At 42.0% G+C, this 27658-nt stretch overlaps 1 protein-coding gene across 3 annotated transcripts; it reads left to right on the top strand.

The window, feature by feature from the left end:
• The first annotated feature begins 158 nt into the window (after positions 1-158).
• Positions 159-27658, top strand: tp53bp2a (tumor protein p53 binding protein, 2a). Of its 3 annotated transcripts, none has more exons than XM_047603156.1 (20): positions 159-286; positions 588-745; positions 10903-11050; positions 12172-12285; positions 13638-13708; positions 14018-14119; positions 15220-15394; positions 15520-15701; positions 15779-15943; positions 17662-17709; positions 18705-18888; positions 22050-22172; positions 22376-22482; positions 22620-23028; positions 23712-24559; positions 25350-25487; positions 25654-25787; positions 25934-26100; positions 26194-26393; positions 26493-27658. In XM_047603156.1, the coding sequence occupies exons 2-20, from the start codon at positions 719-721 to the stop codon at positions 26532-26534; spliced, it is 3384 nt and encodes a 1127-aa protein (XP_047459112.1). In that variant the 5' UTR covers positions 159-286; positions 588-718; the 3' UTR covers positions 26535-27658. The 3 variants fall into 3 exon arrangements, with proteins under 3 accessions (XP_047459112.1, XP_047459110.1, XP_047459113.1); XM_047603154.1 differs by having other exon boundaries at positions 22376-22497; XM_047603157.1 differs by lacking the exon at positions 17662-17709 and having other exon boundaries at positions 22376-22497.

Below are 27658 nucleotides of genomic sequence, written 5' to 3'. Positions count from 1 at the left end.
CTTTTATATTAGATTAGATTAGTTGTCAAGTTTCATTATTTTGATTTAGAGAGGTGAGCTAATAAGCTTTTAAATAACTCGGAGGGGTGCTGTTTGAAGATTTACACCGGACAGGTCCGTCCAGTGGGCGTGGCTTTTGGCTTTGTATTCCAGGAGGAGGCGGGGCCTGAATTCCAAAGAGGAATGAGTTTCCTCCCGCTACGTCACTCCGGGATCGGCAGCAGCGAGCTAACGAACAACGCTGTCAGTCAACGGGGTTTCGAGCTCATTACCTACGCTTCCTCCGGTAAGTAAACCACCGAAAACAACCTAAAATAACCCACACATTGGATAGAATTTTTTTGTTAACCTCTTACTCGCCTAACTCGATAGTTTGTGTAGCCGTTATAAAGTTCAAAAGCGATGCTCACACAACTACCACGGAAACTTTTGTCGTGAAGGCCTTGTTATTTGTAGCAACAGGTCCACGGCAGCACGGCTTTTTGTATGATTAATATTAGTCTGGTGTTAATATGGATGTGTTTTAGTCGAGTTTCCAAAAAATAAAGACGCGCTGTGTATTTTTTGTGTTTGTTTTTGTTATGCAGGACGGGAGCCCGAAGCAGGAGAAAGTAGCCTTGCCTTTCGTGGGTTTAGGCTCTGGGATTAAAGTGATCGCCCGTCCCACCGCTTTCGTCGAAACTGCCAGCGGGGATTCATGCTGTGTTGGGTTAGCTAAATGCGGTACGAAGCTAAAATGATGCCGGTGAGTTTTGTTTTACCCGCACGGGTCCAAGTTTTAACGCTTTCTAGTAGCGTAATATGTCTGTTGTCGACGTTTCACCGCCGCACTCACCCCGCAATGCCACCATTGTGAATTGGGAGGGCATTTAAATTGACGTGGCAACTTGATGCGGTTACCATTACTATGTCAACACAGGCTGCAGTTGTGAAGTTTAATAGTTAAGTGTGATCGGTGCTCGTGGTTGTGCTGTAATCTGTCCGGGGCTTTACGGGGCATTACGCACCTTGTTTTACGTATAAACAAGGAGTTGCATACGTCAAAATGCCTTGTTGTATGTAAATATCCAGTGAGGGACATGTAAACATGCCCATTAACTTAACAGTATCCATTTGTTCCCTTTACTCAGTTGTGCACGTTGTTAGCTTATGCACATCCATACTGCTCAGTGTACACAACAAGCAGGAGGCACCTGCCAAATCTTGCTGGCAGTGGGCTAACCTCAGCTCTGGATTCCTGCCATGTCATCACCATCATCTTCATCATCATCATCAGAGGTCTATTGCTTTTGCTGCAGTGCAATGCTCTATCTCTCAGCACTTCTTTGATGAGTGTCGTAGAGAGTCCGGTGGGCAGTGGCGTGTCTGCATGTGCGGAGAAATAACCTTCCCAACAAACAGAAGCAGTGACTAATGCAGTTTCACTCTGCCGTTTTGACTTTGACTGCCGGTGAAAGAGTGACATTTAAAGAAGTCGTGGCTAAATAGGAGATTAGTTAACCAGCTTCGTTTTCTGAAATTTAATTCCTTGAAAGTGTTGAATAGGGTTGCAATAGACTACTACACTCAATTTCCAGTTCATTAGGGACACCGGTGAAAATTAAATCATTCCGACAGTCATGCACTAAGTCTCAGCTTCATGAAGGTTATTCAGTGTTCGTTTAAAATAACAAAGAGTTGTTTTTTTTCTATTTCTAAAATTGCTGTTTGTCGTACAGTTGAATTGTATTGCGTTCTACCCATACACATTTCTATTATGCTATTTTCTATGTTTCTGTTCTCATATTGTTAAGTGGACATGGCTAAATAATGGAAACGTATTTGTGTTAAATACAGTTTAATAGCACCGCACACCACATCCTTCAAAATCATCGTACAGTTGAGTTATTTTCAGCATAAACTGAACATTATGACCTTCACAAAAGGCGATTTAGTGCAGGATTGTTTTATTTTTCACTTGTGCATCTATCATTTTGTCAAATGAGTGTATACTGAAAAGTACTCTTCATAATTTACCAGATTTATGATGCTCGTGGTGATGATGGCTCCACAATTATGTACAGCAGGGAAAAGCACCAAGTCATCATATTTTAGAAGCTAGAGAGTATTTTGGGTTGATAATGTAGCTGAAAAGACTAATCTGGTATCAAAATAGCTTGTTAATTTTGGACTGCTCATCTAATCGTAATAATAGACCACTGTCTCTGAATTAGAGCCTTTTAGCAGCAATAAAGGACAAATGTTCCTGTAATTTTATTGCTGTAATATTTATTTTCTCTCTATCGTCTCTATTTAATTTGGCTCATTTGTGTCTTCAGCAGAAAATTATATGGGGCCACACAGTCTACTGCACAAAGTTACAATTTGTTTTACATTCATAGCTAATATATATTTATAGCTGAGTTCAGTGAAATGCTCTGTATACATAAGCTAATATTGCCTGTCTGTCTTCATATCTGTACTTCTAGTTAAACAGCCTGATCAGGTAATTAATCTCTTATCAGTTCAGACAGAGTCACATTTGGATGACTTCTGTCTGGTGCATGACCTCGGTCTAGTTACTGCCACCTAGTCATTTGTTATCATCAACCTTGGTTCTTGTACAGAATCTTTACTGGCCACATGTGCTTTGAGTAATTGTCCTCTTCACTCTATTTCTGTCACCTCAGAATAATATATATCTTTAAATGTGTTCGAATGAGATACAACTCCCGGTGTTCGCCCGATAAACACAATGTGGCCTCTGTGTAGCCACGTCTGATGAGAGGTATTGTCTTATAAATTACACCAATAGCTCGTGACCCTACTTGTCCAGGCCAGGAAGCTGGGGGGTAGTCAGAATGTGGTGTCATAATTGCTGGCTGGGATTGTAAATAGGGGCTCACTGTTTCCTGAACACAATGAGCTGCAGGGACTCTTTAGCAGCGTGTCGTGGACAGCACATTGTGTGTGCCTGTGCCGTGGCAGCCGCCTGATAAGGGATGCTCACCCTTTATTGAACCATAGCGTTGTATAACTCATTTACTCCTGATTTACTATTATTTCTACTGAACCCAGTCTTTGTTCTGTAGACACGTATTAATGGCACATTAATGTTTCAATCCTGACTGGGTTTCATTAGAGGCCATATATAATTTAATTGTATTTTTTTGTCAAGATAAACTGTATTCACTAGGGTTATTCTGGCAGCACAAAGACAGCCGAAACCACTCTGGAGAAAACGTGCCAGGGGAATGGTTTCACCGTGATTTTGGTTTTCAAATGTCGCAGCCACACATTCCACATCACTTCCTCATTCTTCTCCCATGACACATGCTGCTTGCGATGTAGTTTTGCAGGCAGGTGTATCGGTCTTTTGTGACCTGCATCATTTAGTTTTGCATTTTCTCACCGCACACATTTGTACCAGGTCTTAGTCACGCCACAGCAAATCGTATTGTTTCAGGACCTTTTGTTGGTATTATGATGGTGGGAAAATGAAGTGATGCAATGGGAAGCTTGATTTTTGCTGTGTGTCAACAGAAACTTGAGTCGGCTTTCTCAGTGACCATCACAGGGTTTGTGTTTACTCTGTGGGAGTTGGGGTGGTTACACAAGTACACAAGATGGACAAGGGCATTCAAGTGCCATGTTTTGACTTTTATTTCAAGAAAAGGAGTTATCAGGATGGCTGTATTGACTGCAGTATAAGAAAACTACAGCAGGCGTATACACTATCAATAATCTAATGTAATAAGTGCCTGAATAATTTTCTATTAGCTTTTTTTTTTATATATACCAGCGCGCATTGTGGTCGCAGTGGCAACACTTGTTCAGTCTGGTATCTGATAGGAATTACACTAGAGCCATCCGAGCTGCCATACACGTACAACCCTGAAATATTGAGTGGTTTACATCAGTTAGAAATCCACAAGAAAAGAAGAATTAAAGTGATGCAATTCCTGAAAGACCCCCTTTCACACAGTGAAGACATTGTGTCAGCATTGTTTAAGGTTGAGCTACTAGTCTGTTGGTCACAAGGGGCACAGAGGCCATGTGAGATTAAGGTTAAGTCAGGAATCAAAAGTTCCTTCTGTGCAGTCCTGGTTGCAGCTCCACCACATCTCAAGAGCCGTAGTGATAAGGAAAATTAGTCTGACAACATGGTAGCAAATTTTTTTTTAATATTTGCATGTCAGTGGACAATGTTGAGTGGTGCATAATGTAACCTCTCATGTCAGTTTATTAGGTACACTAGTGAAAAACCAATGCTACATATACAATAATATAACTATAATGTAAAAATCTTACCTTGATAGAGGTTGTGGTATTCAGCATTTGTTTAAAATAACAGAGACAGGTGTTTATTTAACCATGTTTGGTTATTTGTCATTGAATTGTATTATGTTGTAAAGACATCCTATGTCTATTGTTTTTTAGGCTGTACAACAGAAACAGTGGGTTTAATTCAATACCATTTGCACATATTGGCAGGTAAAATTGAATTATATAACCATAATCATTTTAAAGCTCTGATAACATCTTGTATATTGTGATGTTTGGTAATATTTTACTCACCTGGTGAGTCGGTCGAATGAGTGTGTGGCAATGGGTTGTTCATTTACGTAATATAATAGAGCTTACAAGCCTAATGAACATTGATGTTTGGACTGTATTTCATATCACTGATCTGTTAAACTTTAAAGAATTACAATTCAGTCATTTCAAATAAAACATTTAACAGCCACAAATATATGTAATTAGAAGGAAGCAAAGATTAGATGACTTAATAGACAAAGACAGTTGTTACAAACTTTATCATTTATTGCTCTGCAGATGTAGTATTTAAATGGCTTTTCTGAGGACAGGAACAAGTTTTACAGCCCAGTCCTGCCATGGAAAAGGGCTTTTGTACTGTGCCTCCTACAGTCATTCAGTCTCCTGCTTATCCGAGGTCTCTTTTGCATATGACAGATTAAACAACACAAAGACGTCATTCAGTGGACATTTTTTAGGAAGCCAATTAGTGTGCCACATTTTGAAGCGCTACCTCTCGCTTATTAGTTTCCCACATGTAATAAGGGGATATAAGAGGATTTTGCATACATTCCCACACTGCTGCTGTTTTTTTGTTTTGTTTATCTAGCTCTTTTAGTAATTGAAGGCTACGTATATTTTGTGTAAAGGCAGCAAGTAGAAATGCCAAGCTCCTGTCTGAAAACGTCATCTGGCAGTAAAATGGACTCGTAAAAAAAGGGGGATACATCCTTTGCCTTCTGGTTAATTTTGACTCTCATTTCCTTTATCTCACAGATAAGCACAAAGTAGGAACTGTCTCATTACGTAGGCCGGGAATGGAAAAGTATCGTAAGAGAGCAGATGATGAAGTGATAGGCTAAGTACTGCAGTGCAGACAGAGAGAAGAGGATGTCCTTATTGAGGAGTCGCAGACTGCTGCAGCTTCAATGTGTTGTAAAAGCTGCTGTTTTTTTGTTTTTTCTGTCAGTGTTGCAGCTGAGTGAAGTAACCGTGTGTTTCCATTCCCCACGCGTTAAGCTGTTTGTTGCCCCTGACCTTTTCTCCCTCACCCCTCATCCCCCAAATGCAGCACAGAAAAAGAGGAAGAGAGTTAAAGAGAGACGTAGGGAAATATTATATAAAGCCAACAGGGAGTTTCTGCTGCTTTGCCTTTTTGAAGGGCTGCTGTGCTGGAACCGTGTCAACTCTTGAAGCTGTGCTACGTAGACCTAAGGAGCACAACCAGGAAGATGCTGCTGCAGTGTCTTACAAACCTGTTGTAATTAGATTCAGAGGTGACTCTGTAAACAGGACCTAGTTGACTCATTCGCTTACGACAGCAATATCTTAATTGAAAGTGTGTGTGTGGACAGAAAGTCCAGGTAAAGACCCCTCAGGCACGGTTGAAGATCCAGACCCTGTTATCTTCTGCTGCCGTCACCCTGACCCACACTGTCCACTTCCCCAGTTATTCCTTTCCCCCAGGCTTTAGAAAACATGTCATGCACAAGTGGTAGTCAACTTCAGTGTGTTATATCAAGCCTGTCTAACGTTGAACCTTATTTGTTCTGGCAATATTCATCCGCCTCCAAGAGCCTTGTGCTTGTTTATCTTTGGGTAATAGGTTTCCTGAAATTTTTGTGATTTTTAACATTTATGGTATTTTCTCTTTTGTCACTGAATGTGTTTCCTACTACTTGCCACAGAGAAAAGTTACTTTTTCTCCGTATAGTTAACCTTGAAGTAAGAAACGCCATGTGTCAGCTTTTATATTGGCTGATCCACATCCTCGGCAGCTAATCCTTCTCAGCCTTTCTCAACAGTTTCAGCCTTTTTGCTGTGGTATTAAAATATTTACTGAATGGGGTGAAACATTTGATTCTGACAACTAATTTTATGCGGGGGAAAAATATCAAGCTGGTTTTGACTTAATTCAATTCAGTTCAATTCAATTTTATTTATATAACACCAATAACGATACAAATTGGAGTGTGTACTTCATTTTCAACACATCAAGCTTCTGATTATCTACCAGGAACATGATTTTAAATTTAATTTGAAGGAGAAATTTATATATATTTGAGCGTATTTATATCCTTAACAATAAGTCACCTGTTAAATTATCTGTAAAGAACTTCAAACCATATTATGAAACCAAAATTAGTATTCGGATTTGAGGAAACTAAATGAGCATTTATATCTTACAAAAGTCACCATGTTAAATGATCAAAATAGAAGAGTACTTGCAGACCTGCCGTTACATGTCAGGGCTACATGTTATTGCCACAGAGGACATCAGCAAAGACATTTCACTGAACCAAACTAAGATAATGAATTATCTCCGTTGTTGCTGAAGGTATTTTTACTTGCGCTGATATGAATCGTCTTTGACAAGGTGGACTTTCATTTAGTAATTATTCTGACATTGTGGAGTAATTCTGTTATAGCAAATCCTTTGTGATTTGTCTATTCCTGGAAATGGGAAACTGCAGTGGTATACACTTTTGATCGCTCTTAATTCAATATGTGGCCAATTGCATTTGGACAATGATCTTGAGAGAGCGGTGCACTAGAGGAGACGGTAATAATTCAGGGCGAGACGCAAGGATTGATGCTTTTAGGACTTTTTTTTGAAGGAACCTTATCAGATGATCCTTCTTCTAACTTGATTTTTCTTCAGCCTGTCCGAACACATTTGTATCAAAACAACAAATGCCTCCCAACAACTCTGTGCACCGATCTGTTGCTGGATGCTACATGCGTACGTAATCTGAACATCTCATGAGTGGGAGTGCCGCACACACCAGCACAACATTCCTTTCTGTAATTGACTGCGGGTACAGTGCTGATATTTAAACTCAAGTCAGAGCCCTCTGTGTAAACAACTAGAGGAGCTTCAAGAGCCTGTTCACGTCTGCAGTCATTGGCATCTCCCTTATTGCCCCTCTGGCTTTAATGGGAGAAGCGATCCAAATTATACAGCATTGGGCAAAATCAGCATCTCTAGACTTTATAGCTGACGTCTTCAGTATACAGTATTACGAAGAATAGCTTGGCACCTCCACCTCCCTGAAGCGTATTTAACGTCGTGCCGACAAAGAAGCCAGTTTCTATACACTAACCCAGATCAGGACTGTTACCACATGTCTCCTTGTTTTATCAAGTCTCTCAGGCTTTTTCAACAGGGCAGGTCAAGCGCTGCCAGCTGCAGTCACTCTCCTACTCTTACGTTCTTGTTACAGTGGGGTTTGTTTAAGGTTTTGATGTTGCCGCCTTTCATCTCTGACAGACACACAGTCGGTAGTTTGCATTATAGTGTCTCAGACAGACTGTCTTAATGTACATTGTGTGTATGTGTGTGTATATATATATAAAACTGACCCCATGTAGGCTAACTGACAAGGACCTCTGTACTGTTTTACTATTCTGTAGCGGCACTGCATGCTATTGGGTTCAAGCTTACTATTGTGTAATACTGAGCCTGTTAAAAGGCTATATTTTTTTATATAGCGGATTAATTTAATCCCTGAAATATGGCCCCAGTGACCTAGCCTTATAGCTGCTCTGCTTTGAGAATATTTTCAGTGCAGACGACAGTATTAGCAACCACATTTCTTTGCGTTTGCTATAAATGTCAATTTGCAGTTCAGAGCTGTCACACCAGCCCCAAATGCTGCGAGTCTGATATGTCTGATGCTGTGATGGAATTAGAAGTCTATGGGTGTTATAGTGAACCACAGCGGTAGAGGCAGCTTGTCCCTTCTCCTTCCCCAGGGCGATCTCTTTGCCCAGTCTCAAGTAGGAAAGAAGTGCAATTCAGCACTTGCTTTTCCCATCCCTCTGTGTGTGATAGGCAGGAGAAGTGCAGCACATTACTTTCGTCATATACAGTATAAACTGGTACTCGGCTCCTTGATTGTATATGACTACCTACAGTCAATGCTTTCTAGGTACCCGTTAAGTTCCTGTTTGTCTTTTTACAATGGACCCATCAGTCTCTTTTTTTAGAGCTGCTGTTGACTCTGAATATTTAACAGACTTACAATTTGTCTTTCTCTGTTAAAACAGGGAGTTGGGCACACTTCTCACCTGACAGTCTAGGGGCATCTCATCCAACTAGCAGCGGCTCAGTCTGCAGTATGGTTGTGCGTCATGGAGTAAACAACATATTATAATGTTAGAAGGGATTTTTCACATATATGTCTACGTTAAATATATTCCCGTATCTTCTATTTTTAAGTTCCCTAAGCAATATGAAAATGAAACTCATAAAATCAATAATGTGTATAAAGCACGTGTGTGCGATACCGTAAGCCAAAAGCAGTGACCATATGCACTAGGTGTATGAAGGTCAGCAGCAAACTGCTAACTCATCTAGATGGCTGCTAGGGCTGGGTACCGGTGGCCTTGGATCATTAACTTTAGTGCTGAAGAGAATTGGCTTTTAGTGTAGGCATCGCCACCCCCAAGACTGTATTCACCTCCATCAATGATTCCCTTTTCTTTCCGTCCTCTCTTCGACCCTCCAAATATTAACAGGGTCATTTGAATGTCCGACATTTTTTGGCAGATGTGATGATGTCAGCTACTGTGTGCTGATCTCTGAATGGCTTTTCTGGCTCTGCTAACGGCAGACTACATGAAAGCAATGCCAGTTAGGTTTTTCTTTTAATTACCAGTAAAGGCAGTGTCATTTGTTATGGTAAGTGGCTTCGGTCAGGTTGGCAACAACGAGACAAACTAAAAACTACCGGCGTGAGGGAGAGAGAGGTCTTGATTTCAGCTTTGTTCTACAGGGTGGTCTGCCTCCACAGAGCTGTTAGATTAGGAAACAAGGGCAATGTCTGTTTACAGCTAACTGTGCTGTAGATTACTGACAAGGATGACTCACTGCTGATTTGCTCTGTTGATGGGAATATTCATTTACATCCCAATGGAACAAACCCCGTTGAGTAAGGTCCTCTGAGTCAGACCACTACCCCTACCTTCCATCCTCACTTCATCACCGTGAAATAACCAAACCTCTCTGGTTCTATATAAGAAGATATTCAAAGGGACCATGTCACCTGCCCACTCACACAGAAAGCTTCATTCGAAGAAGAAAGGGGGGATAAAGCCACTTATCTTAAGGCTGTTGCACTTTTGCTCAGTGCACGACTCAGTGAAAAAGCAACTGAGATACCTTTGTTTCTGCACCATGGCTGCAGCTGCTCAACCTCCTCAAGCTCTTTGTGCTCGTGACCCTAATGACCTGATGTTCCCACTGTGGATCCTGTAGCCACGGCCTTTCACGGTAGCTCTGAATAGAAAAACCAGACTGTCTGACTCTGAGGTTCAGGGCATGTACATTAGTACTATTCTGATTATTATACATACTCTGGTTATTCTAGGTCTTGGAGTGCTGCTTATTAGTTTTTCCATCGTTGATGTCACTATGAAGGCATTACGCTCTGCCAAAACCTGCCGTTGTAATAAACTCAATAAGTTTAAATCGCGTCAAGCCCTAGGGCCCTTTGGTTATAACACTGGTTTTATTACAGCCTTATCCAAGCTCTTACTCATGTTCTGTTATCAGATTACAGATGAGGGGCATGTTTCAACTCGGCCCCATAAGCCCCTAATCCACATATATTTTTATGACTACACATAGACGCGGTTATTTTCATGTCTGCTGCTTAATATGTCTAAGTTTTAAGAGTTTCTGATGTGTATTTTTTAATTTGACTGTCAAAACTGGGTCAATTTAATTATTTAATTACATTGCATGTCTTGTGCCTGTTGGAGACAGGTAAGACAAATAATATACTGTATAAATATTGATGCAGTAGTTAGGCAATCATGTGATGGCAATGTTTGCATTTGGGTTCCTGTCTGATAGACAGCTCAATTTTCTGCTTAGCTTCCATGTTGTTTTTTTCCCTGATAAGCTGGAGGCTTTCACATTCCGTCTCTATCAGTGGCAGCGTCTTTGAGATTGCACATTTCTTCTCAGGCTGTTGTGGGTCAGTCTCTAATATCTGTCAGTCACACTCTGACATATGAATCCGCGAGTCCTCAGTGGTCCGCTCCTTTGGAGTGGTGGCAGGGGTATTTAGTGAGTATGTGTTTGGATAGAGGGATTTCTCACAGTGGTGACAGCACCAGTTAGCAGATATATGGTGTTGGATGAAATGAGATTCTTGGAGCTGGCCTGATTTGTCTGTTGACACAGAGGAATGAGGCCTGGGAAACAGATACAGTGAAGCGTACATATACACGGAACACGCTGAACCATAGGGAAATGAGACACCAATTACAGAGAATTATGGCGTTCGTGCTGCAGCTCCACCAGGAAAATGTACCTTGTGGTCTTGTTTAACTTTGATCTATCTAATCTAGTCGGTTATTTCCTCCTGTGTTCTGCAGATGTTCCTGACTGTGTACCTCAGTAACAATGACCAGCATTTTACTGAGGTTCCCGTTACCCCAGAGACGCTGTGCCGGGATGTGGTGGAGCTGTGCAAGGAGCCCGGGGAAACGGATTGCCATCTGTCTGAGATGTGGCGTGGATCTGGTGAGTTACCAATGTACCAGGTGTTATCTTTTTCCATGTACATACCATAGATGCTGTCTTGTCAAAATATCATGAGGGATGGAAGTCAGTGTGTGGCTTCCTCCTTTATTTAGAAAGAAATCAGTTTTCTGAAGTAGACCATATGCGGAGATTAGCTGTGTGGTCATCTGCTTGGTGATTTCTGTTTGAAGGACTTATCTCTTTTGAGTCTGCAATGCAAATGAAGTTGATCCCATAATCCCTTTACCATCTTTCAGGTGCGAGGTTGGGGAAGTGGGGATTGAGATTTCGTGTCTGCTTTATTTTTTCCCCATTTTGTAAGAGTCGAGAAGCATTCAAAATCAGAACTCAAGGAGTCAGGCTTCATAGCTGTTTCCATGGTGATGCTGCCGTAAGGGTGATGGAAGTGCCAATTATTGTGTTTGAGTACTTCCACAAGTAGTCTGAGAAAAGATTGCTAAATACTGAAAAGATTGTCTCATTTGGCAGCTGTACACCACAGGCCACTTTTGACTCTCCTTGAATACAAAACAGTGACGTCTTATGACAAAATTAGATGTAGAGTTTTATCTTTTATACCCTGCTCTATCCCAGCTCATCTTTTTGTAACAACTAAGCTACTGTGGTCAGTTAATTTCTTTTGTGGATCATTAAAGTCTGTCTGAGTCTAATAATCTTTGTTATTGTACATACAGATGTATTTTGTAATTCTGCCAATTTGAAGAGAACAGTTTTATTTACCTCTACGTGACATTAACGTGTCCGCTAATTTGTGTAATGTACTTAAATGGTTTTATAGAAAAAATGTATAAAGAAAACAAAATAGTTTTATGTCTGTTGAAGAGAAAATGTCTGAAGAATAGTTGAGTTCTTCTGCTTGGTGCCAGCCGCAATAATTGAAATACATTGTAGTTAATGTTTAGAAAGATCTGCCACATTAATCACTAGAGGCTCAACAGGATTCCAAAGAAAACAGTACATGCGCACTTGACTGACATTGGTGCAGTCACATGTTTCAACCTTGCCAAGCCAGTATATTAAGATGTTTCAATATTGAGTTTATGGGTGTGTTTCAACGTCACCCCGGAGCGCGGATATCTTATTTTATACTCCGTCCGCAGAGAGAGCTGTAGGTGACGGGGAGAGAATGCTGGATGTGCTCCAACGATGGGGACAGCACAGGGCAGAAGTGCGCTTCTTTTTGCGTCACAACCGAGCCCCTAACAGAGAACCAGGTGAGTGTCTGTGTACAATACATAGCCCAGTCAAACATTAGTGCAATGGAGCATGGGTTTCTATGGTCACTTGACTCACATGATTGGGTCCTGACTGTCCTCAGAGAAAAGACATTTGACACCAGCATGGTTAACTCCAGAGATTCCCCTCAGCCTTTGAATATGTACACGTCCACACCATTAAAGGCAATTTACATTAACAGCCCGTTACTGAGCTAGACCACCTCTCTTGTCTTACCTACACAGTTTGGTTCTCTTAAGACTGTCTTTATTTAGCTGTGCTGTCGCAGGCCGGGCTGAAGGCAAGGTGTCCCAGTCACGTCGTCATAAGCCTGTTACTTTTCTGTTTTCATAGGAACACAGAAAAGTCGAGTATTTTGGTCATGTGCTATCCTCTCAGCCCCCAGTTGTGTAACTAAGCCATTTTACCCCTCTCAGCTTGAGTCTGGCCCAGGGATTAGATGGCTGTTTTCCTTTCCTGTTATCTTAGCCTGCTGTTGTTTTCCCACACTGTTAGCTTAGCTCTGCTCACACTTTGCAACACTGTTCTCTATTACTTATTTTTCTATGACTTTATGACTGTTAAAGGCAGACTCATTTAGTTTTCTACTTCTGTGGTGGTCACATTAGTCATGGGAATAATTATAATATATTTTACTATAATTATAAATATATATTATTTATAATTTTACTCAGTCCTAGGCATTTTTAATGAGGTAACCTCTCACTTAATGTTAGCTATTAAGCTTAGCATAGTGTTATGTTCACACTACACTTATCCAGTGTATATTTGACATGCATGCTGTATGTCAAAGGGTATCTAACACCATTATGAAAGCTAAAGAGCTTTGGTCTAGGGCAAGTGTTTTAAGTATAGGGGTCTGGATTGTCAGACACCCCCTCCCTTGTAAATGTCAGATCCAAGGCTGGACATTAGTTCATGTGCACAGAGAAGCAGACACACAGTTGTGGACACACCCACAAACGATTATGCATTACGTTAAATCCAGAGATTATTGCAAGTCACAAAGAGCTCTGATCCCATTTGTTTCCCATAGGAGCAAAGATCATTCAGCACTAACCAGTCTGGTTTTCTTTTTCGCTTTCTACTGTTCATAGTGACATCTCTGGACTTTCTACTGCAGAAAGTCCAGAGAAACCTGTGCACCTAAGCGTGTACGTTGTCAGAAACACTGTCACAAATCCCTGTCAGCCTGTCATCTCTTACAGCTGCCTGGGAAGGTCAATAATTTGCTGTAACTTGGTTTGCTCTAAATTGGGCTAAAACATCACCTTCTGCTCTTCTTCTGTTGCGATGTCTGATGAATTCTTCATTCATGTTGTTCACTCAGCGGGCTCAAGAATCCCCGAGTCGAAGAGAAACGGAGTAAAAGGTCCCCCAGACAGAAGGATGGAGAACGGGGTAAGTTCTACTCTGCTACTCTCTATTTAAAATATTTTACATACATGCAGATACCCTGCCGTGCATAGATGCAAAGTAAAAATTAATCAGTGCATTGTAACATGAACATGACTGTTATATCATTAAGCTGCAAATGTCACCTTCTGGGAAAAGTATTGTTTTGTGATTTCTTAAATCACATTGGTCCTCTTTGGAGGTTTGAGTAGGAAGGTAAACAGTCTTTGATTAGACTTTGACTGAAGAAAATGCCCAAAGCTGAACACAGTGACAAAGCTTTTGTCTCTTGTTCCTCTTTTTATTCCTGCACAGGTGGCGACGCCGCGGATGGACATGACGCTGGCCGAGCTTCAAGAGATGGCTGCCAGACAGCAGCAACAGATAGAAGCTCAACAGCAACTCCTCGCTTCTAAGGTACATAAAAAAAAATGCAAGATGAAAGACTAGATGAGGTTCAGCGAAGGGGGTCAAGTGGTGGAAATGAAAGTAAAATAATGCATAAGACTTCAAAGGGATTGTTATAAGAACATGGGGAGATCATAGACAAAGGAAAAGGTAGAACTCCTGTGCCCTTGCAGAAAAGACGAGACTGATGGTGTACGTGAAAGCCGTGACAGACAGGAAGATGAGTAGTGAATTGCTGCAGGTGTAGTGTTTATAATTTGATAAGCCTGAGACAGCTTACTGCCTTGGGTTCTCACTGTGCAGAGCTCATATGGTATTTGAAGATTGCTTTTTCCTTGCTCGGGATTTGTTTCTCACTTAACCTGGAATTTACTGATGACAGTGAGAGACATTTCACAGAAAACAGGGGTGATAAAATGAAATACTTGAGCGAGCATTTTCCTTCCTATGTATGTTTTTGCTTTTGCTGAGGCTTCTTAAAACGTTTCCGTTCTGCTGATCTAGAGCTATATACTGTATTAAGATAACTTCAGAACCCAAACTGGGGACTTTATCTTTGTTCGCTACGATATATGTCCCTGAGCTTCTTTAGCATTCAGCTTTAAACACGTGTATGCCCGAGGACACGGCAAGTCAAGGAATGTGACTTCTAAGCACTCAGGTACACTTGCTTATACATCAAGTAAACAAGCTGGAATTACCTTCAGCACACATCACCTGAACCTGAATAGATCCACCCCAGGCTGTGTTGTGCTCATCTTTGGGCTTGTTTTGGAGCACTCTTTATGACACACCATGCCATAATTCAAGGGTGATGAATGATTTTGCAAGTTAAACAATGCTAAGTCCCCACACTGTTATTTCAGTTCTTGTTTAACCAACCCATGTTTGCATAAAATGTATTCATGCTCAAAGAAACAGGAAAGGAAGAAATTCTTAAAATAGGTAACAGCCCATGTACCCAAACGTCTCACGACTGGATGTTGGCTATTGAGAAAATTCTTACTCAGCCATAGATTATTCATGAATAGAAATGAACAAGTTTGACTTTGTTTAATTGTGTGACTTTATTTTACTTTATGCTTCCATTCTCCCCTCTTTGTCTACAGGAGCAACGGCTGCGCTACTTGAAGCAGCAGGAGCAGCGTCAGCAGCAGCAAGCGTCTGAGCAGGAGAAGCTCCAACGCCTCAGAGAAAACATCGAAAACCAGGAAGCTCGGCTCAAGAAGGTCCGGGCCCTCAAGGGCCAAGTGGAGCAGAAACGGCTCAGTAATGGCAAACTGGGTGAGCTCATTGACTTTGCGAATTCCTGAAATAATGCTCCCCACCGATGCATGACTTTATTTCTTCAGTATTTTTTTTTCTCACACGCCTCATTGTTATTGTTGAATCTTTTCTCTCGTTTTCAGTGGAAGAGATAGAACAAATGAATAACCTCTTCCAGCAGAAGCAGAGAGAACTAGTTATGGCTGCTTCCAAGGTGGAGGAGCTCAGCCGACAGCTGGAATTGCTCAAAAATGGCAAAATGGACAATTTCCATGACAACCAGAGCTCAGTGGCTGAACTCGACCGCCTCTACAAGGAGCTACAGGTGTGCAGAAGTGAACTGAAGTCCAAAGATAATATTTTAAATGTGCACAAAAAAATAACTTTTTCGTCTTTGGTCAGGTGAGGAACAAGCTCAATCAGGATCAAAACTCAAAGTTACAGCAGCAGAGGGAGAGTCTAAATAAGCGCAACCTTGAGGTGGCTGCAATGGACAAACGGATCAGTGAGCTCCGAGATCGGCTGTGGAAGAAGAAGGCAGCCCTGCATCAGAAAGAAAACTTGCCTGTGAGTATAATCACACCGCAGCAAAATAAACAAAGTAAACATTTGGCATTTCAACTCTCACAGTCTGTCAGGATACCGACATTTAAACATACCAATATTTAGGCATGCTTTTGATCAGATCTCCCCCTAGTGGCCATATAGTGATGGCTGTATGTGTTTTTCTTCATGTAGGTAGGTTTCACGTCCCTTGGCATTCATTCAAACTTGCTGTCCCCATTTCTAAGGAATTCTGTCTTTTTCCATTCTGTCATCTTCTTTCTCAGATGGGTAGTGGAAATAGCAGAGCTACATCTGAGTTTACACTCCCACCTCTTTGCTCCGCTGCGTTTTCAGTCCCATTTGGCAGAAACAAGTCCTGAAGATGACAGAGGAGTAATGAGTGCAGACAGATATCAGAGACGGACAGGAATGTCAGCAGCGATGTTATCTTGTCTGCTCGCATGCTTGACAGAAACAAAAGTAGAATAACAAGTTTTTGCCATTTTTGTTTGGCAACCAACCATGTTACTAAAATTCTCAGCTTTACACAGTTTATAATAAACAATTGACAGAACAAGTGACAGAATTTGACTAATACCAGAACTTAATAGCCTCATGAATTTACTCTTTGGCATTAATTATTTATTTATGGTTTAAACGACTGGAACAGATACAGTATACACAGAAAATCTGAGAACTGTTAGGTTAAAACTGTGGAAAGGAATCCAAAGTGAGTACAGTTAAAATACCGTAAAGCTAGATATAACTGAATACAGAAAGGTAAACATTTAAAAAAAAGAAAAGTAAAGTGTTATGGTTTTAAATCTGAGCTCGCTCTCTCTCTCTCTCTCTGGTCCTCACCCGTTTCCAGGATTTGTTTTGTACCGATGTTGCCATGGGACTGTAAATAAGCGTCAACAGACAAGCATATGAAACACGAGAAGGACAAATTAACATGTTCACTGCTTGAGGTTACATGTTTGGCAGCTAGAATAAGGCCGTGAGGCTGGCCTAACATATTACCTCATCATCCTGATTAGATGAAATATCATTTTATGCTTTAATCTCCTGAAATAACACGAGACATTTAATTTCCTAATGCGGTCCGCAAAAACTTTTTCCATAATAACACTTGGAAATGTTTCAGCGTTCTTGATAGAAAAATAACTTCACGAGAACATGTAGGATTTACTAAGGAAACACAATGCACAAGCTCTAAAGTGGCCTGTATGTTAGGACATAAATAATAATGATTGAACATGTTCTTCTGAAGCTCTTCAATAAGTCTTTTTAGATAAATGAGCAACTTGCCCCCTAATTTAAAGCCCCCCAACATTTCCCTCTGATATATACTAAAGTAGTGCACAGAAAGGTGTTTGCGTGTGTGTGTTTTAGAGATGAAGCTCTGAATAGGCCTCAGTGAGGAGGTGATTTACCCACATCCTGCCTAGAATCATAATGAGTGAGCCTTTTTCACTCCAGTACAAAGACACACTCCATCCAAGCTGCTCTCTCCTTCAACCAAACAGCAAGTGTCTGGCTGACATCACCCAACAAACACGTATAACCATATTGACTGAAGAGAGGTAGTCTGAGAGATGCCAGCAGAGAGTCACCCCACACCATCTTAGTCACATTTTCTGGAAGCACTGAGAAAAGGCTGATACTAGATTGGAAAAGGGGCGGATTATTTGGTATTTTGAACTGCTGTTGCATGTCTGTGCTTTTGTTTTCTCAAGAATGGCTATCCTGTTAAAGAGAGGGCATCAAAAGACACTCATCTTCAGGTAACTAAACTAGTATTGGAAGTGGACATATGCATCTGTTTGTTTTCTAATCATACCTGTCATAACTTGAACTTCAGATTCCATTTGTGTTTTTGTTTTTTTGCCGTTTTTGCAAAGTGTACCATGTTTATTTTCGATTAAATGGCAGGTTGTTATATTGTTGTCATTAGCTGAGTAAAAGTGTTAAATTGTAAGAATTTAAGGCGAGTTTATAGTAAAAGTTAGTCTAGACTTGGAGAAAATGAGTTGAATGTAGCGTCTTCGACCTTCAACTCTTTTTGTCTTATTGTCTGTGGGGATGTTAGGTTGCCTGTACATTTATCCATCAAAATGTGCAGTTTCATACAAACAAAATAAAATAAGAATGTATAAATATTAGTTAAATCTCAAATCACCAATGGTTTTGCAGTGTAGGAATTAAACGGTGATTCCTAAGAAAGTGACCAAATACCACTGTGAATATTTTTAGTCTGGACTCTGGCAACATTTAGGCCCAGAGTAAAATACCATATTTATGTGGGTAGTTGTGTATTTGCGTCATTTTAAAGACAGTTATTGCTCTAACAGAACAAATCCTAAATGCTTGGATTCCTTTTTCTGTCATCAAGGACGACTAGCGGGTACATAGCTTCCACGTTATGACAGTACACTTCAAAAACGTGAACGATCGTCTCACTGAAATAACTATTCTTCTAGCACCACCCACAGGATAAAAACGAAGAAGACAGCTTTGCAAATCTTTCCACACTTCCATCCTTTCCATGTAAAATGAGATAACGGAGCCACCCGCTGGCCGAAGTTTATAAATTACCCTTCTAGAAGAAATTGTCTATATTTAGTTTTTTTGTGAAATCTTAGATGTTTTGTTTATCAGTTCCTCACTGTTAATATTAATAGCATTCTCTCCAACTCCACCATTACTGTTGGCCTCTGTATGTTGTCCTCGCTGCCCTAACAGCCTTGTTCTTTCTCTCTCCTTCTTTGTCACTGCACAGCTGCCCTCTGATGGCCAAGCTGGACAGCAGTCTGGTCCGTCTCGTGTGGCAGCGGTCGGCCCATACATCCAGTCGTCCACGATGCCCCGGGGCCAAGTGAGGCATGATCTGCTCGTGAAACCTGCATACCCAGACGGCACTGCCACTCTACCAGCCCACGATCCACAGAGCAAGGCCGGCACAGGTGAGCTAATGGAGACAGCACCCGTCTGCAGCCTTTCACCTCTTAAATCAGGCCTGAATATATCTGAATATGACTCAGATCTCTGCTGGCGTTGACTCTGCAGCGCCACGTCTCTTGTATCGTTTCACGTATAATTTAATCAATTGCTGAATCTGAAACAGCTCACTCGGCAATAAAAGTACAGACGTTAAACCTAAATTTTCGTGTCACAAATGTAATGAAAGCGCTGTTGTGTTTATTGTGTGTTTTGTCATTCAGCTGGGTTTGTTTGTCTACTTTAAATATTACAACACTGTCCTGCCTCCAGCAGGAGCAGCTGAGTCTGGGACACCTGCTGCTTGCGATGTCACATTGAGCTCAGAAGGTAGCTAGTTACCCCCTGGGTGGTGTGTTGTGCACCAGCATTGCTGAGTCTGAATATCACACGTCTTTTTTCCAGTCTTCTGATATTTTCTGCAAAAAAAAAAAAAAAAAAGTTTGCAGTGAAATCTATATTTTATTGCTGTTGTGTGTCTCTGAGTGCCTTTCTTCATATGAGCTCACACTTTACTGTGTTTGAAGACAGTTATTTAAACCCAACTAAATAAGGAGATTAAATAATGCTTCCTCTAAAAACCACATACACATGTGGACTTAATTGGTGGTACCCTTATGTTTAAGACAGAAAAACTCACTGAGATGAATTAAAACAGACAAAAGTAATAAATAAGAAAAACATACTGAAAATGAACTGATGATATCTGACATTGCTTTTGAATTGGGGTTCAACAGAATCATTTTAAAAATCAAACTGGCCTGGACAAAAATGATGGTAGCCCAAACTTAACATTGTGTTGTACAACCTTTAGTGAAGCAATCACTGAAATCAAGCAATTTCTGCGACTCTCAGTGAGACTCCTGGGCCTGTTGACTTGTATTTTGGCCCACTCTTTGTGAGCAAACTGCTCTAGTTGTCTCAGGTTTGAAGGGTGCCTTCTCCAGCCTGCATGTTTAGGCTCCTTCCATGACGTCCAATAGGATTTAGATCAGGGTTCATGTAAGGCCACTGCAGAATAGTCCAGTGTTTTGTTCTTAGCTGTTTGTGTTGGGTCATTATCCTGTTGGAGGAGCTGTGCTGTACGGCTGAGACCAAGCTTTCTGACACTGTGGGTAGCACATTTAGCTCCAGAATGCCTTGATGGTCTTTTGTTTTTGTTGTGAACTGCACAGATTGAAAACCTCCTGTACCTGATGCAGCAAAGCAGCCCCACAACATAACCGAGCCTCCTCCATATTTCACAGCAGGCACCGTGTTCTTTTCTTTGGATGTTTCATTTTTGCATCTGCGAATATATATTTGATGTGACTTTCCAAAAAGTTCCAGTTGTGTCTTGTCTCTCCAAAGGACATTCTCACAGAAGTGTTGTGCCTTGTCAATATGCATTTAGGTGAATGCCGACCCAACAGTGGAGTCCTCCTCTGTCGACTTACATTAAGTTCACTTTGGCTCACAGCGACGCGTGGTGCAATCTGACACTGATGTACCTTGACCTTGGAGTTCACCCATAATCTCTTTGGAAGTAGTTTTGGGCTCTTTGGTTACTATTTGTATTGTCCATGCTATAACTCTCAATAATGATGTCGATTGGATAATTAAATGAAATTGTAATTGTAATGAGAACTGTATTCACAGTTATCTCTATTTCACTTGTCTATAATTTTGTTTCTTATCTCCTGAGACAACTCAATCCTTAGCTTTCTGTGGTCTATGTTCAGTGTGCTACAAATCACGATACCAAACTTCACATTTGTGAAGCTAATTATAGGACGCACCTTAGTGTAACGTGACCCTTTGGTCAAGTTATTTTCAGTCTTTTCTGGGGGTGAAATCATTTTCGTTAAGGCCAGTTTCATTATTTTTGAACTGATACTGTTGATTTTTATTTATTGTTACTTTTGTCAGTTTTTAAGTTATCGCTGTGACCGCCGTGTGTTTTTCTTTCTTTAACGTAAGGGTACCAAGAAATATAGGGTTCAGGTTTTAGTCTTACACATGGTACAGAGTAAGGTCTTGTTGCATGGACTCTCTGTAGACCGCAGTACAGGAAGTAAAAGTAACAGGTTTTCTCCAGTCTGTCACGATGTTGCATGCAATTATTTCTGCTGAGTTGATTGCAGTATGGAAAGAAGAGAGGCAGGGATGGGCGGGGGATCAGAGGAATCTGCTCTAACTACACCCATCCCCAGTTCCTCTCCATCAGCAACGTTGTGCATGGGATCAGTCAGGCTCTTTGGGATTGTGCGTGTCTCTGCATGGCCCCTCGGGTAGGGCCCTGCATGGGCCCAGCCGACATCATGTCTAGAGAGATCCGGAGCTTTAAGGCTACTTTGTTTTTCTTGTCTTTCGAATGCATCTTCCTCAGAAGCCATGTTCTTGTTTAAGCCTCTGAAAGAGCTGCGGGCTAAGAGAAAAGGTACACACTGTTGTTTGTGTGTGTGTGTGTGTGTGTGTGTGCTTCTCGGTCGCTTGGATTCATTTTCCATGACAGTTGTCTTCGCTGAAAGATGTGAAAAGATCAGTTTTTATCATTCAGCGGGGAATTTTTTTCCTGTTTGCTTGTTTTCCTGCTGTTTGCTAAAGCGTCCTCCTCACTTCTGTTTCTGCAGCTCTAAGTGGGTCAGTTGGAACAAACACATAACCTTTAGTTGAACTGACGTGCTGTACACACTGCGACCAGCGCAATCTGATTTTTTTCTGTAAAACATGTGTTTGTTGTGGGTTTTGTACATTTAACTACACTCTGCAGTCACTGGGGTGAAAATCATGTTTTCCCCCGTCTTTGATGTGAAGCTAATTTCGCTAGTTGCAAAAGACACATGCTTTTTGTGGCTCATCTGACTGTGGACGTCAGCAGACATGCATGGCCACTGGCTGGATCTTAGTCAGTCAACCAGAAAAACAAATGACGAACGACGATGAAATAAAATGCCGCACAATCTACATTTTTCTCAAATATTCTTAATGGTCTGTTCTGTGTGACGTGTCTGTGCAAAATCAGACTAAAGCTGGCTCCCACGCTGTGTGTTGATGCTTTGTTTTATCTTCTTTTCTTTTAAAATGCTTATGGTTCACCGACATTTAAACAGCCTCTGCTTCTGTTTTTACCCTGCTGGTCCCTCAGGCCTTCAGCCATCCAAGCTGGCAGACTGGAGCTCTTCAGGTCCAGAATCTAACACCAACGGCCATGGTCCAGCCTCAACTCTGCCACGAATGTCCTCTCAATCCAACTCCAACACAGAACAAGGTAAGATACACTCACAAACAACAAACACATGCACATACAGCCTTTCCATAGAAACTGAACTGCAATCCCCTCCTTATACTCTGAGAGCTCTAGCTGTATATAAGGTAGAACAAGGGCTCCAAAAGAGCTTTCGTTCTGAGTCAAACTGTATCTAAAAATGAGACGAAACTGATTTTTTGCCTCTGCTTGTCCTCTGGGGTTAGATGAGTCAGAACTGAAGAGGGACAGGAAAGTGCGTCCATTTTCCATGTTTGAGCCAACCGAGGTTCCTGCTACCTCCCTCCGCAAAAACCAGAGCAGTGATGACCTGGTAAGGGATGCTCAGGTGAGAGGGAATGAAAACACGACATCATCACGTGAAAAGAAATTGTCTGGTGATTTGTTTATTGCCAGGAGGAATGAACCCCAGCTTATAATTGTCCGTTTTTTTCTCCTTTCTTGACTCAGTCTGCTCCCAAGCCTCCTGTCAAGGTGCCCCCCCCTGTTCCCACCAAACCCAAAGGCCCAGGTGTTGTGCCCTACGGCAAACCTGGCTTCAACACGGGCACCTTCCCTAAAGCCAAGCCCCACGGTCAGCAGCCCCCACCTGCCCAGGGCCGCAGCCCTCTCACACCCTCACAGAGCCAGACACTCCCGCTACCCTCCAAACAGGACACTCCACCTGCAGCTACGGTACGACCCTTCACCCCGGAGCTGCCCGCCTCCAAAGACGCCAACCTGACTAAACCACAGACCGTAGCCGCCAGCTCCATTTACTCCATGTACACGCAGCAGCCTGGCTCAGCGAAGCCCTTCCAGCCTGGTCCACAGAGCGCTCTCCACAGGGCTCAAACCCGCAACAATGGATTTGTCAGTGGTAAGAATATCACTGTTAACTTTTTTAATTTAGTGCTCGAATAATGCTGACAATTGAATTCTTGTTTAGGTTCGTCTAAAGTAGGTTCCATAGTAACCGTCTGTCATTCATAAACACACCCTGTCTGTGATTGTGTGTAAGCTCACTGACTCTAACCAACATCTGTACAAACAAAATAATTTCATTTTTTTCTCCTGTAGTTGGTTTTGTTTTGATTTATCTGAGTTTAGATTCAAAAATAAATTATCTGTATATTTTCCCAACTCCATCCAAAACTAGCATAGTGGTAAATATACAAATATATCAACGTTCGTTTGCAGCAGTAATTATTAATTAATAGAAAAGGGTTTAGAAAGTGATACTAGAGGCTTTATTTACAGCTGTAACTGATGAAACTCCCAGGTGGCTTCAGTCAAGTGAAAGGGTTAAATACAATCTTCAATGCTTAATTAGCTTTGTGATTTTCATTTCATTGTCTTGTTAAGAGCTGCGGTAATAAGGCTCCATCTTCTAATTATCACACCATGATGCTTTGTGTTGTCAGTCGTAATTAGTTGTGCAGGTTTTACAAATCCTCTTCATTACACTGCCAAATCAACGGCAGCAGGGAGAAGAGCACTGAAATTCTACATAAGAAACTCTTTTTCTTAGTCTTTATTCTTGTTTCCTGTTTTTTGTTACAGTGTATGGTAAACCAGTCATACCCAGTGGAGGCTCCCAATACCCAGAGAACCCGTACCTGGAGCGCCGCTCCCCTGGCCCAGAATATGAAACTGACCACAGCGGAGCCAACAACGTGGGCCCCGGTCCATCTGAGGGTCCCCACCCTGAAACGGAGCGTATCCCCCGACCCCTCAGCCCTACCAAGCTGCTCCCCTTCATTTCCAACCCCTACAGGCATCAGAGTGATGGAGACCTGGAGGCGCTAAGGAAGAAGCTCTACAATGCCCCGAGACCACTGAAGAAACGCAGCTCCATCACTGAACCCGAGGGCCCCGCAGGGCCCAACATCCAGAAACTCCTCTATCAGAAAACCACGCTGGCAGCTATGGAAACCACTGTGACCACACCAACCACTCCCACCTTTACTGGAGAAGTAGAAAAACCGACAGATGGTCCAGGCGGTCCAAGCCCTCTCAGTGGTTCAGATAACCATGCATCTGAGACGGGACAAACTCTGGAGGGAGGACAGCTCCCGTCCCACATCCCAGGTCCTAACGTCCCTGTTTCAGCCTCTACTGAAATGCCCAAACCACCTTCATCCTTTCCGGAGAGCGAGGAAATTGTGCCCCCTCCTCCGCCATCCCACCCAGCCCCCAGACCTGAAGATGTCATTTTCCCACCGCCGCCCCCTGCTGGCCCGGAGGACACAATGCCCAACCTGCCTCCCCCACCCCCAGAGGGCTTCCTGGAAGAGTTCCCCCCCTACCCACCACCTCCGTACCCCAGTGGAGCTGAGCAGGACAGTTTAGGAGAAGACACCTTCAACATGAAGGCACCTGAGATCACTGGACAGGTCACACTTCCACCGGTATGAAACCCCATCCTAAATATCTCAATTCCAGTCATCATGTGACTATAAGCTGTTATTAAGTCTCATTTAAATGAGCTGTGTGACCACGGTTCACCATAAACATTATTTTCATGTGCTTTGTGCTACGTGCATTTTAAAATCCTCTCACATGTTTGTTTGTTAGTTTCACAGGAGCAGGTCATGAGTTACAGTTTGTGCACATTGTACTTCTTAACAACCTCCGTCCGCACTAATGACCTGGTGTGACGTTATATAAATGAATAATCCCTGTCAAGCACGACTATTGTTTCTGGAGAAAATGGGCCTTAACCCCCCCTTTACTTAGGCGCATTGAAAAGAAACACCATTTTGTTGTTCCTAAGCTCTTAGTGAAACTCCTTAAGCGGTTTTCATGGTTTGGTAGCAGGTTTTACCCTATAAGAATAAACCAGTGGGAAATCGGTGTTATGACCCATTTTCCCCCCTGGCCTCCCCCCTTTTGTCGCCTTTATTTAGAAACTAAAGACCTCTCTTTTACTTCACTGGACAGTAGTTGCTCCTAATCAGGTTGCGTAATTGCGGTTTTAGAGAACTTTCTGAGAGTTTATGCTCACAAACTGGATTAGAGAGGTACTAAGAGGTTGGAAAAACAAGTCCTCTGCTCCAAGTCTAGACGGAGCACAGTCGAGAGTAGAGGCTTCAGCAGGACAGACTTTAGGAAGAGACTCGAGCCGATGTACAAGGCTTCTCCATTACGGTGGAAGTTTAAGATCAGTTTAGTGATGTGCGATTATAATTGTGTCTTCAGGGAAAGAGGACCAATTTGCGCAAGCCAGGCTCTGAACGCATCGATCACAGCATGAGAGTGAAGTTCAACCCACTGGCTCTACTGCTGGACTCGTCTCTGGAGGGAGAGTTCGACCTCGTCCAGAGGATCATCTATGAAGTAAGACATTTGCTATCTATTATCTCATTTGCTCTTATTTGGTTTCTTTGTCATCTGTTCTTTTGTGTAAATAATGTGCTGCGCTGTCATAGACGTTCCCGTTAAAAGTGTTTAAAAGTACTAACATTAAACTGAAGTCTCTTCACCACTTGTTTTTCAATCACAGGTGGAGGATCCCAGTCTGCCCAACGATGAAGGCATCACCGCCCTACACAACGCCGTCTGTGCCGGGCACACGGACATTGTGAAGTTTTTGGTTCAGTTCGGCGTCAACGTCAATGCTGCCGACAGTGACGGCTGGTAAGTTCACTGCTGACTCGGTTTTCAACTTGAATCATTTCGGCTGTGCGAGAAATACTCGACTCTGATCGGCATCTACTCGAGTTCATCATTTTCAGAGTTTGCTTGGCTTCACTTAATATTTTCCTCTGGTTGGTTTAATTCAGGACGCCTCTTCACTGTGCTGCATCCTGCAACAATGTTCAAGTGTGCAAGTTCCTGGTGGAGTCTGGTGCAGCAGTGTTTGCCATGACTTACAGCGACATGCAGACAGCAGCAGATAAATGTGAAGAGATGGAAGAGGGCTACACCCAGTGCTCTCAGTTCCTTTATGGTCAGTAAACGCTCATGCGTAATTTTTTTTGTTATCTGTTTGCATTTGTTGTGTCAGTGACGTAATTATCTTCTGTGGGGCGTCTTCCCTCAGGCGTGCAAGAGAAGATGGGCATCATGAACAGGGGCGTGGTCTACGGTCTGTGGGACTACCCCGGCGAAAACCCCGACGAACTGTCGTTCCGCGAGGGAGACTGCATGACCATCGTCCGAAGAGAAGACGAAGATGAGGTGGAATGGTGGTGGGCACGCATGGGTGACGCCGAGGGTTACATCCCCCGCAACTTGTTAGGGGTAAGTTATGAGTCATAGCGACTGTAACGATTTGTTTTATGTAGAAGCCGTCACGTGTAAATGTGCAATATTGACGTGTGCTCTTGTTCTGTCTAACAGCTCTACCCCAGAATAAAACCAAGACAGAGAACCCTGGCTTAAAAACGCAAAGATCCTTCCACATTTCCAGTCCGGCGGGACTCAAACACAGGAAACCGCACGCAGGCTTTGACAGACGGGGGTAGAAAAGGACATTGCTGAAATGAAGAGACAAACAGACAGACCAAACAATATGAAGGACTAACTACTTCTGGCACTTTTCTGTAAACATCAGAAGGATTCTCCCTCACTTATTTTTCTTGGCCACACTGTGTACTGTGTACTTGAGACACTAATGGCCTTGTTTTCCTTTACTTCTCCATTGTGTTTATTGTTTTTCTAATTAGTGTCTGTAACTATTTCTAAAGTGACAGAGGCTCTAATGGTGGGATGTAAATGGAACAAGCAGTATTTTTTTATCCCTGATTTTTACACTTTTGAGTAGTCGTTTAAGACATTGTCGTCTGGGAAGTTGGTTATTTGCTAAAACACTACATCTAGATCGCATGAAATGCTGTTTCCATGACAATCTTTGGGGGCTCGTTTCTCATCGTCCTTGCTGAGTGACAGGTGCCTCATTACAGCTGCACTACAGGTGTAAAGTCTCAGTGACCATCACTGTTCCGGATAAACAAAATGAAATGACCGGCGGTAATAATGGTGAAGAAGCTTTCGATAGATCTATCATTCTGTGGTCAATGATACCCGCAGTGCCAGGCTCCTTTCTCGCACTGGCATGTGGTTGAGATACCATAGATAATGTGTATACGTGTATTTCTGTCACAAAATCTAGTGTAATGCGACCGTAGGACTTATAAACCAACTTTCAAACTCTTGAAGAGGCCCTCCCACCAGGAGAGAGATGCCATGCAGTATGAATTTCAATATTTGATTATATTTTAATATTCCATGACAGTGCAGCAATGTAAGAAAGCAATACTAGAAACCTTGACTTTTTTGTAGTAATCACTTAGAGATAACCCACTATGTTGTCATATTGTGTCTTCAAAGCAAAAATTTAAAAAAAAAAAACATATAAATCAAAAAAGATGGAACCCAAAACTCATCACATATCTGTCACTGCAAATGTATTTATTTTTGTTACTTTTTTCTTTAGCCCTTGTGTCAGAACTATAACCAATGTACTGTAGTATTTCAAACATTTACAATAAAATACTTTTTACAGA

The sequence above is a fragment of the Mugil cephalus genome, chromosome 13 (genome assembly GCF_022458985.1).
Source record: "Mugil cephalus isolate CIBA_MC_2020 chromosome 13, CIBA_Mcephalus_1.1, whole genome shotgun sequence".
Taxonomy (NCBI): Eukaryota; Metazoa; Chordata; class Actinopteri; order Mugiliformes; family Mugilidae; genus Mugil; species Mugil cephalus.
Note: the sequence above shows the minus strand (reverse complement) of the source record. Positions and strands in the feature narration are given on the sequence as shown.